The 11,937-nt window shown below is 42.3% G+C and overlaps 1 protein-coding gene across 1 annotated transcript; it reads right to left on the bottom strand.

The window, feature by feature from the left end:
- Positions 1-599: 599 nt before the first annotated feature.
- Positions 600-9,468, bottom strand: IDS (iduronate 2-sulfatase). Its single transcript, XM_027645493.1, has 9 exons — positions 9,350-9,468; positions 8,547-8,683; positions 7,312-7,489; positions 6,330-6,418; positions 5,128-5,328; positions 4,349-4,519; positions 3,622-3,748; positions 1,947-2,120; positions 600-1,547 (listed from the first exon to the last, which is right to left on the bottom strand). The coding sequence occupies exons 1-9, from the start codon at positions 9,447-9,449 to the stop codon at positions 1,045-1,047; spliced, it is 1,680 nt and encodes a 559-aa protein (XP_027501294.1). The 5' UTR covers positions 9,450-9,468; the 3' UTR covers positions 600-1,044.
- Positions 9,469-11,937: the final 2,469 nt, after the last annotated feature.

Below are 11,937 nucleotides of genomic sequence, written 5' to 3'. Positions count from 1 at the left end.
AAAAGATTACTGGATTTTGATTAAGAAAGGTCAAGGGCAGCTTTTCCCATTCAATATAAAGAGAATGACTTGAGGAAAAAAATACTCATCACCTACCACCAGGACTTTTATCTCCACCTGAAAAATTAAATTGCCTGAAGTGATGGGAGGCTTAGGGCACGGTATGCACAGGAATGTTTTCATGCAAACAAATTCCTAAATAATTTATCTACGTGCTATAATTGTACATCCCCCCAAAAAGTGTGGTTTGTTTGGTTATTTTACAGGTGTCTTAGCAGAACAAAACACAAAGCTCACGTAGCCAAATCTCAGATAATACCCATTTGCCAGATCAATTTTAAATGTACACTGTATTACTGACCCAGCACACCACAGATTTAGAATAATCCTTAACGCTTCAATACATGCCCCAAAATAACTTCCCCAATATTTAATTTTCCTTTGAAGGGAAGTGTGTCAGAGATATAATTAGCCCTAGCTGCAGACTCCAAAACTCTGTCTGGCACTGCTCTGAGTAAAACACACCTTCAGCCAGTGTGAAATTGGTACAGCTACATACTGATGACAGCAGACACCCTGGCCCTTCACCACCACCAAATGTCTCCTTGACCACTCCAGCCCCAAGCCTCCTAAGTAAACGGGACAGGACCTGTGTAGGGACACACATCCTCTGCATAGCCTTTCAAACACAGAAGTTTCTGGTTTTCCACCTTTCATATCAACAGTTTCAGCATAGATAATGAAATTTAATTCTTCACTTGCTACAGAAGATCACAGAGATGTTTCACAGTATGGGCCTGCATACTCTGTGTGGCCTTTTCAAAAGTGTTGTGAGCTTGTGTTTGAAAACATAATTGCAGAAATTCCCTCTGACTACCTTCAGTGTAGTAAGGGCTGTAAAAAGAAAAAGGCAATAGCTAGTGTTTTGATACAGACAGGATTTTAATTCAATCCAAGTGTTTTCTGTACAACAGAAAGGTTTTATACAAAAGGGAGGAAGCATTAATTCAGCTGCAAGAACAGGCACAGAGACATTCCCGAACCCTAGTGCTTCAGAAAGCCAAGAATCCTTTTGAAAAACCAACCATGTGAGGTGGTGTTATAGATGTTGTAATCCTGGTTTGGGTCAGTCTCCATGGTGTACAACTCTCCTGCATGGACATCCTCAAAGTCAGCGCTGAAGTTGTCAGGATTAAACTGAACCCACACCGTGTACCTGTAGTCAATGGTGCGCATGGAATAGCCCATGATCCTGATGTCTTTCAGCTTCGGCTTGTCAGAGTTCCACTGGGGAGTGTCTGCAGGCCGGGGATACTGGCTGAGAGCAACAGGCTCTTCATTAAAACACCAGGCAGTGTCACCACAGCCCTCCTTCCCTTCCTGCACCTTCCCCTCAGAGGCATTAAAGTAGCGGACGATGCTTGTCCCCTCCGTGCACAGGGCAATGTGGAACGACGTCTCGGGGCACGCGGGAGGAACCTGCAGGCCGGCGAGTTCAGCAAGTGTTGGAAACAGAGACACCAGCTCCACCACTTTTTTGCTTTGCCCTAGAAGAAAAAAATATCAAAATACAAGTTACAGAACATGATGGTTTGACGACACTGGTAGAATGCTCTAGAAACTTACTCTGATAATTCAGCTGGTATTTTATCAAAAGTACTTTGTAGTGGATTTGTGGGGTACTAAAATGAAGGCAATTAAAGGGTGGCAGTTAGCTCTGAAGATGCCAGGCTATGCATTTATGATGTACTTTAAACAAGAATATTTTTCCACTTATGTTTCTCAAATGTGCAGCCTTAGAGACAAGAATATCCATCACTTTGTAAAAGAACTCTTCAAAAAGACAAAGCAAATTCACAAGGTGCCTGTAGGCAAAGTGTCATTACATCACCACCTCTGCTTTGTACATATCCACTGCAAACAAAACATAAACACTGGAAATTTACCTTGAGGTACTGAGCCTACAATATGGCTAAAAGGGTCCAGGTAGGGGAAGACCCTCATTCCTTGACTGACAGGGGAAGTTGTCATTCCTGGTACATAAAACATCAGCGGCACACGGGTAGCAACATCAAAATTGCTGTATTTTGCCCATTCACCATGTTCTCCCAGGGACCATCCTAGGTGACAAAGAACACAATTCAGAGCAGATACTGGGCTGTAATTTAGTAGTCATTTCTTTTTCATTGTAAATTGACTCTGGCTGTTGGGGCCACTAGTCTTTTTATAGAGGTTATATTAAAAGGTAAATAATCTGTACTTAGATATAAGAAGATTTTTCACTAATGTGAAAGCTATTTCAACAGCCACCTCAGTCTTGCAACTTGATACTCTTTATTAAGGAAATAATTACACCTTTCCTTATTTCCCCTACTCTAGATTAGAATTAGGCAATTAGCATTATAACAGCAGAAAAGAGGAACTGGAATGTGTCACAGCTCCTGCAAGAGTCTCCAGATCAATGCCACAAAGCACTCATTTAAGTTCTGGGCAGCTGCCAGCTCTCCAATACTCCTGTTAACACTGTAACTGAACATCCCTTGGAGCCAAGGCTGCTATCCATGCCAGACTGTCATATCAGGACATTACTCCTGAGGAAGCAATAGAGATAAAACTTTTTAGCTCTCCTCTTCCTCTTGAAAGAGATGCCAACATGACTTCCTTCTAGGCAGATTTACTGCCAACTTCACTTGGGGGAAGACAAAGGAACTCTATGACAGCTGTGTTAACACATGATATTTTGAATCACTTTGCCAGCCATGGCACTGGAAACACCAATTATTCACAGTTCTCCATACAAGGGAAAGAGGAATTCAGTTTAAAATGGAAAGTCCAAGTCAAGTGGCAAGTCAGTAGGAACTTCCAGAGTCACTTTAGTACCAAAAATATTAACCCCATTGCTCTACAACTCACGAGGGCTTGTTTATACAAAAAAATCAACCCAAATTAACTGAATTTGTGACTATAAATCAATGTAGTTAAGTCACATCCTAAGTGGTTTAAGTCAGCTAAGCCATTCCCCCATTAATGGGTTATTCTAAAGAATATTAGAGTACTGAAACAACCATTAAATGCTTGATGTATTGGTCCCACAGATCAAATTCATTTTTTTACCACCAGGATCCAGAGTGTACAAGACCTCACTTATGAGGGGGGACCATATCACTATCAGTTTTAGATGCTCTGCAAGCAGCAATGACAAGTGCAAGAAAACACACTTGAGCCATTAATGAGAAAGCTTGTGGTGCACCCACTGCACCAGATGGCTCTCTACAAATCGTAAGGGGGGAGGAACGGACGCTCTTCTTTCACAGGACTGATCCCAGCAAGAGTCACTCCTTGGGCAGGGCTTGGGAACACAGCAAGCTCAGCCCCAGTCCTGGCAGGCAGCCTCATCCCTCACCAGCAAACCCTCAGCCTGATTAAGGAGGTGTCTGTGGGGACAGAACTGTGCAGCCACAGAAGCCAGAGCCAGTCCCTTCAATCAAAGAGAGACCAACCAGAGATACAAGGGACGGCAGCTCTGCTGTACGTCACAGAAACACACACTGGATTAATGGGCCAGCCTTTAGTTGCACAATGAAGTTATTAAGTGAGCTGGAGGAAGACTTAAATGTTTACCATGGTCAGCAGTAAAAACTACCATTGTGTTATTTGAGAGTCCTACATTATCCAAAGCATTCAGGAGCAGGCCAACCTGCACATCCAGGTAAGAAACTGCTGCATAGTAACTCTGACGGATCTGCCGCTGCAAGTTAAGGAAACAGGAGAGAGGGAAAAAAAGTTAGTTTTTCCCCAGACTCACACACAGGAGAACCAGTGGGTGGCTGTGCAAAAGAACTATGGGATTTTACTTTTAAAGCTTTATTTTTTGAGTGTCTGTAGCCTGATTAACGTCCCAGAAAAGGTAAATGGGGAGGGGGCAGTCTGAAAATTCTATCTCCCAGAAGTGCCTTCAAGCAAAACACTGCAAATCAACCCCTTGATTTGCAAACCAATTCCCTTGATCCAGCCAGTGCACCTTATTTTGGCAGAAGCACTGGAAAGCCAAGGAAAAGCTTGCAAAAGACACCCTTTGTGCTTGCTTGAAACAGATAAACAGACTCAGATAACGAGCACAAACATTACACTGCTAAACCTGCCACATACATTCCCTCATATGCCAACCAAACTGCAGTGACAGAGAAGGTTTGTCTATAGAGGTGACAGTATGCAAGGCAGGGAATTCATCAAATTTGCAAATTGACAGCTGCTGAATAACTGAGAACATCTAAGAACAGCTGACTCCTCCCTTGCACTTGAACAAGTGGAGGCAGTTTCACTTCAGTGCCCTGTGTTGGCAGCTTACCTGGAATTCCTCTGGAAGTGGTCCATAAGGGAAACTAACATTTAATGCTTCCACATCATCCCTCTGTCTGATATCTGTCCAGGGGTTGTAGGCCACAGAAGGTAGTTTCTCAGGCACCCAGGGATCTGGGGCTAATGGGATATTTTCCAACGGGTACAACTTGAGAAATTCCTTTACAATAAAAAACACATATAAAAACTGTCCTCACCTCAGATTTACTGTAAACTCTGTGTTGTAAAACAGCAATCATTTCCCCTTGCATGACCCTTAAATGTTACAATTTACAGGGCTTCATTCCCCTTCCCTCACAGTGTAAAATGTAGCAATACAAGTCATCTCCAACCAATTCCTGAAAAATACTGAGTTAGTGAGTACCTAAACCCAGCCTCCTGAATCTCAAAATAACATTGCAATAAAAGGTCCAACAGCACTTTCACTGAAATCAGTAGGAATTTTGCCACCAACTCAAACAGGGAATGGAATACAAGATCTTTTAAGGCCTTATTATGTCATACTCCATCAAGCTGAGCCCCATCTCCATGCAGTAGCAGTCACTATTATGGTGGCAGAAGCCTGGCTTTTGGCTGAGGAGTCACAATTCATTGTCATTAAACATTCTGAAATGCACCACAGATGACTCCTGAAGTTACACCAAACCAAGGCTGGTTTTCAGCTCACTTCCCAGAAACAACAGCAACAAAGCATTTGTGGAAACAGCTCTGCAAAGCGAAAGCAACGATTGTCTAAGTTCCTTTTCCTGCAGGTTCCCATCTCCTCACCTGTGGGTACCTCAGTGGGATATGTGGCTTGTGGTAACCAACAGCCAGGAAGAATTTTTGCTTGTTGGCTTTCATAACGTTCAGTAAACGTATGGCCTCTTCAGTGCTCTGAATATCAGGTAGAGTACCCTTGGGCATTTCTGACACATCCACTGGGCACACCAAGTTTGCATGAAGTTTTCCATCTTTTCCCCTACAAGTCTTTATTTAAAAAAAAAAAAAAAAAAAAATTAGTTAAGTAACTTCCGTAAAAGCAAAGACGAAATCTCCTGTTCCATAACCTTTAAACCAATCTGTTTCTCAAACCTTCTGCCAACAAAAGAATACAAAATTCATGTCTGTGGAAAAGCAGAAATCCTCTCTAAAGCTGGGTAGAAGATTAAACGTGGTCACACAGGGGAAAACCCCCCAGTTTCTAGGATGAATAGAATCTCTGACTTATTGGCAATGCAGCAGTATTCAATTATGCCATACACATGCATTTAAACTCCTTCTGATCCCAAGAGTTCACAGAAAGCTGCCTGGAAGCTACTGACTTAGTTTCTGAGCAAATGCCAGCAGTGGCTGATGTGTAATCAGTGAAGAGAGATAAACTGGACTAAACAGTTGTCAGGGAAAGGTGGCCTCGGCAGGGTGTTTGGGAGAGCTGCTAAATGAACATACTTTTCTTTATGTCATGGATGCAAATACTGTCGTTGTTAAAACCAGTCCTCTCCTGCAATAAACACAAGACCAAAGCACTGCTGAGGCTCCCTGTACCCTCATGGCTGCAGCTCCTGCTGGGCCATGCACAGACTCCAACACATGATGCTAATGCAATGTTTGCATAAACATTGTTTTGGTCACACTTAAAAGAAACAAACATTCTAGAAAACTGAACCAGATTATGAAGTTTCAGATTATTTAAAGATTACTCTAATTATGACCCCCCACTCACTCAGTCCTGGGCTCTTTATTGCAGTAAGTTCACTAAGACTATTGACAATGTTCTGTCACTTATTAATCAAAGCCAGATCAGTGTGCAAGTTGACAACTCCACTTTTCAGACAAAGGAATTAATGGCATATACACAAATTAAGACCACTCTTGCTTATATCTCAGTAACTTAAGTTTCCAAATACCAATTTAGAAATAGTTAAAAGATCTGCAGGATGGCTATATCCTGAAAACTCTCCTGTGAGAGTCCCACAGATCATCCTTACCTTATGATTTTCATACTTTTCAGTTGAAGGATGAAAGGGTGGAATGGACCAACTGTATGGATAGTCATCACTGTGATTGGATGAAACCCCTGAAAAGGAAAAAGATATTAGAAATTCTCTAATAGTTCACTGAACCAGGAAGAGCTCAAACACAAGTTTAACTTGTGTTCAGTTGTGGGGTCTTTTTTAAATATGCAAATGAAGAAACATTTCAAATAATCTTTGACAGCAGACAAAAAGAAAGCCAAGAAATAAAAGTAAAAAAGTTTAAGACAGACATTTTTCCCCAGAATACACTTTTTACTGGTGAGTAAGATTCAAGCCTGTTGAAGAGCCTTACTAAATGGGAGTAATTCCTCAGGGAAATTACTTCAAGGAACAGCAAGAAAAAATCCTCCCCAAAACCCCAGGATTAATCACAGTCTTCATGCACATCCTTGATTAGCTTTACTATCAACTGAAAGTTCATATATCCACACAAATTTAGTTCTAGGATAAAAAACTACCAAAAAGAGGGTCAGTATTACAGTATTTTTCAACTCAGTAGCATTACTGCTTTTTAACTAGTGAACTAATTTCCTGCTGAACTTGTAGCATTATCATACATTCTGTATGTCCTGATCCACACTCACAACCACAACATGAAGCACATGCAGGCAGAACTAAGCCAAGGAGGCTGTTCAGTAGCTTCATGTTCAGCAAATACCTCACTTCCAGACGTATTTTTAGAATGTAGGCATTTTTTTCCACAATTCCTAGACAAGATGTGAAAATATTCACTAGGTAAGAGTCATCTAATACAGTCATCTCTAATGCCTTAGGACTTAGGATTTAAAATCAACCTCCAATCACTGTAAAATCTGGCTCGTGGTTGTGATTTAGGTTCTCAATATAGACAGGAACAACACATCGATAGTCATATAAGTCTTAACACAGGTTAAGCATTTGTATGTAAAGTAAATGACAATTCAAATGACCATACCAGGATGAAAAACTTTCCCCACAGATAGGGTCACGTAGCCATTTTCCTTGAAATACTGGGGCAGTGTGGAATAGTTTCCTGCGTGTACCCTCCAGTAGGAGTAGAAATCATACAGCCGGGTGGTGTCAGGTCTGCGGCCAGTGAGAAAGGACACCCTGCTGGGAGCACACAGGGCTTGCTGGGGAGAGAGCCAGCCAAAGAGAGAATCAGTTTGGAACAGAGAGCAAAACACAAGTACAAACTGACTACAAGTACAAACTGAGGCCTGGTTGGGCAGAACATCTGAGAAGGCTCCGGAACTGCAGGGAGAATGTTTCAATCCACTTCAGGCTGGAACGAACAGCATCCTTATTAAGCATATCCATTCCCAGTTGCAAGCTTTTACCAAGATAGACACTTAACTATCTATAATTTTTCATCATGTCAAATAGCCAATTCCTAAGCACTAAAAACTTTGGTTATGGACCTAGTTACACAAAAGAGAAAGAAAAAAAATAATCAGGTTCCATAAAGGCAGTGCTTTGGAAATCTGGTTGCTCACATCACCTGGAATTAAGCAGCAGTGGACTGTGCTGATAAAAACCCAAAGTCTAGTTGATCTGGACTGCCTTAAGAATAATGAAAGGATAAACACAAAAGGTCTGGGTTACGGTCCAAAGACCTCACCAATTCTGCTTCAGACTGACAAGAACCAAGAGTTATTGCTTTGAAGTCCTATTCCCCAGTCAGAATTAGACTCAAACTTCTAATTTCTCAGCAGAGAGAAACTTGGGACTGTAGGCATCCTATGCAGAGCATCCAAGTGAAGAGCAATTAGCGAGATTTTGAGTCCTCTATCTGAGTCATGCTTACCACACAAACTGCCCCTCCACAGCAGCCTATTCAATCAATTTCCTCAAAAGAAAAGATTAAAAAGTAAAATATACTCCTGTATAAGCAGTAGAAAAAAGAATTCTAATTTAGTAAAATAGCATTTTTAAGCAAAAATGCTTGAGTGGCATTACACTCCTCCAAGGGCTACATAAGTACCATAATTTAAATGCCCTGTTTTCATTTTTTTCACCTTAGTAAAGATAGGTTCACATACCACAGGTCAGGCTAACCATTTATTTTCTACTGTAAATACTTAAAATTCTTAAATACTTGCTTTTTCCACTGGTCTGCCTAACACCTACTGTGACAAAACCAGTAATTATTTTGCATAGAGAAAACATGCTTAAGTCAATTTATCTCACCTGGGCATATGCATTGCTGAACACAATACTTCGAGAAGCAAGTTGATCGATGTTGGGAGATTTAACAAGCTTATCTCCGTAACAGCCCAAAACAGGACGGAGATCATCCACAACTATAAACAGGATATTCATGCCATCTGTGAAGAAACACAATTAAGAATAAATTAACTTGAGCTGCAGTAAGCAGAGGCTACTTTATGCTGGTTTTAACCCTGAAGTGCCTATAAGAAAAAAAAAATTAATTAGATGGGCAAGAATACTGAATATCATAGAATCAACATCTTTGTAAGGAAATGTAAACAACAGGATTAATTCTTATACAGGTAGAAGAATTAATTCTTCTACAGGTAAGAATTCTTATTTGGCCTAGACAGAACTGCAGTGGTTTTCATTTCCCTTCCCATTTCATTGCTTATTCCCGTTTTCTCCAGCTGCTACAGATATTTTCTTCAGCTGACTACAGAAAGCTGGTGCAAAATAAAGAGGGTACTTTATGGGCTTACCCCTTCTACAGTCTGCAAGCTCTGAGAGGGTGTTAAGCCACAGGTAAAAAACAGACTCATGCCGTATAATGCTGCTCCGAACAGATAAAAATACTTTTTTTTTTTCTCAAATTAATTACATGCGTATTTCTTAAAACGCCCTCTTGGATACATGGAGCCCCCAGCCCAGCATCGCCCTCCGGCCGCTTCCCTCCGTCCCGCTGCACCCGCGGCTCCCCCGGAGCATCCCCGGCCCCCCCCCGCCACCGACCCCCCCGCCACCGAGCCCCCCGACAACGAGCCCCCCGACAACGAGCCCACCTCCGGGCCCCGCCCGGGCGGCCGCGACGGCTCCCGGGGGCAGCTGCAGCAGGAACAGGGACAGGAGCAGACCCAGACAGGGCCGGGCAGCCGCCGCCATGTCCCGGCGAGGATTCCCGGGGCGGTCCCGGGGCGGTCCCGAGCCTCAGCCCCGCCCGGTGCCGCAGTTCCCCCGCGCCCCGCGCGGTGGCGCCGCTGCCCCGCGATCGGCGGGACCGGCCCGGCCGGGAGAAGCGGGATCCGCCGCATCCAGGGGGTGTTGAGGTCGCAGCGCTGCTCCTTGAGGGTTCCTTGCCCACGTTTACTCCTTGCACGAGTCTCTGAGCACTCGCCGCAGCTCCCCTGGGAAAGGGGACAGTCAGTGGCGTTCTGAACAGGCATTAAACTACATGCGCGATGGAAAACAGGAGGCAGAAACTTAGGAAATTCTGTGTGTCTGGAGAATCTGAAGCTGAAATATAGCAACTTTGCCCTAAAACCGCCAAGGAATTCCTATCAGTGTTCCCCAAATTGCTGGCTTCTTTCACTGGAGCGGGTACCAATGCTAAAACAGACCCACCTCCCACAGCCAGAAGAACCTTTTTCTCATCACTGAAAAAGCTGACAAAACTGTAAAACTGAACTCAATCTAAAATTTTTTGCAATGCATGATAGCTGTTTTGTTAAAATACCTGTAGGAATAATTCAGAAGAGAGCAGATCTACTGGAAAAAAACTATAAAGCTGAGGAAGGGTAAGCCCATTAAACACATAAAATTCATCAGTTACGCATTTTCAGATATTTTCAAACAGTACAGAATGCTTTAGTTTCCCATAACTGGTTTGCTTTGCTAAGTTTTTAAGAGAATAGGGTAGAAAATAATCTGTCTCTCTGCTCTATAAGGAATCATATCTGTGACCTCAAATACACTCACCATATGTGTATGCACTCACCATAACCTTACCAGGAACATTGGCTAAAATGACCTGTCACAACCCTACTGTTCCACGGGATGTGTGACTCAGAAGTCCAGTATATTGTGTATTACACAGTGTGTGCATACACATTCAAGCACATGTACTTTCTCTAAACTATTACAGTGAAGTTTATTTTTATGTGGGTCTTGTACTTCCTTTCTGCACATGCTGGAAAAGGTTGAATCAATCAAGAACACTGTTACTATGAGTTCAGTTACTACAGAACACAGGATATGCAAGCAGCTCATGAATGCTATTCAGTGTATTTGATGACTGTATATTTTGGAATTAATGTTGTGTATAAGCAGTGTATCTCACAGGTATTAGCAACTCTCCTAGCACAGATCAGCTGCTGGAAAAGTATTGAACATTGCATCCCCAAGTGACACTTCTCTTCATCTGGAGACTTTTTATGCAAAAAGCCAAGGAATTATTTTGCTATTGCACATGCATTTAATTACCATAAAGCTTGCTTCTTTCAAATGCAAATACATTAAGTGGTACTTGATATGGATTTCCTGGTTTGCCTAACATGAGTATGTAGCAATCATCTTAAGTTCAGTCCACTAGAAGAACAAATTACACAAGTAAAGTTCTTTTTCAAACAGTACACAAATTCTGAAGCTAAAAAGCAAGTTGGGACGACGCCAATGAATGATTGCAGACACTGAAATCACAGCCTTAATAGTGTATCTTGGACAAACTGGTCTCACAGCTCAGATGTCCACTCCACCCCGGATGTCTATGGGCCTTTGAGCAGCCTGTCGTTCAGCTCCTGAACTAAACCACTGCTGTATTCATTCGCTGTGATGAGTCAAGGATGTCACAGGAAGGGTTAAACCTAAACCCTGGCTGAACTGGTGATACCTTGTACAACACTCCTCCTTAGTCACTCTGCTAGAAGTCCCAGCAGCCTCTATGAATATCAGTCTCCCACACCTACGACTGAGCACCAAATCTGTCAGTTTGATAGCTTAGCAGTATGCTGAGGCATATACTGAAGGTTTGGGGGTCCACAGCAGTGCTTGCCAAAATGTTAGTAATGTAGATCAGGCCACCAACATAACAGCTAAATATCTTAAAATCAACTGTTTTCTATGACAGACTCACATTAGGGCATGGTAAAAATTCAGCACAGCAATATTTTTAGTGGGAAAAATACTATTCATGGGACTCTGTAAGAAATTGCTGTACTATCAGACCCATAGCAGATCTTATGAAGTAGCATTTCCATGCCTGGGTATGGTCTCCAAGAAAGTTTCCTCTGAGAAAGAAGATAAAGTGTGCTTTTAAGACTAAGTGAGTATGGTCAGGCAATATAAAATACCCCAGCTGTTGACCTCTGCCTGGGAAGGATGTCTTGACTTCACATATGTAACCTGCCCTTGCACATGACCTCCAGGGATGACATCAGAAGTTGCATTTGGCAGAAAAGCCAATCTAAGGAATTTTTCTGCATCACTCAGTGATTCTAACAAACCATGTTTTCACAAACAAATGGTTGGGCACTTTGATCAGTTTAGTCAAACTCAAAAAGAGCGAAGCAGTTTTCAGTGAATCAATAGAACTAATCCCAAATCCATTATCATTTATTTCTCACGCATTATAGAAAGTGACTAATCATTACAGGAA

Source organism: Corapipo altera, unplaced genomic scaffold (genome assembly GCF_003945725.1).
Source record: "Corapipo altera isolate COAL_440 unplaced genomic scaffold, ASM394572v1 65, whole genome shotgun sequence".
NCBI classification, from domain to species: Eukaryota; Metazoa; Chordata; class Aves; order Passeriformes; family Pipridae; genus Corapipo; species Corapipo altera.
The sequence above is the reverse complement of the archived record's forward strand: the minus strand, read 5'-3'. Positions and strand labels throughout refer to the sequence as shown.

What these genes read in the sequence shown, in the direction of transcription:
- IDS (XM_027645493.1), bottom strand. Translation starts at nt 9,449, where the DNA reads ATGGCGGCGGCTGCCCGGCCCTGTCTGGGTCTGCTCCTGTCCCTGTTC. An exon ending in TCCCACTGAGGTACCCACAG is followed by an intron (nt 4,520 to 5,127) that starts GTGAGGAGATGG and finishes TTTATTGTAAAG; the next exon opens with GAATTTCTCAAGTTGTACCC. An exon ending in TGTAGGCTCAGTACCTCAAG is followed by an intron (nt 1,548 to 1,946) that starts GTAAATTTCCAG and finishes TTTTTCTTCTAG; the next exon opens with GGCAAAGCAAAAAAGTGGTG.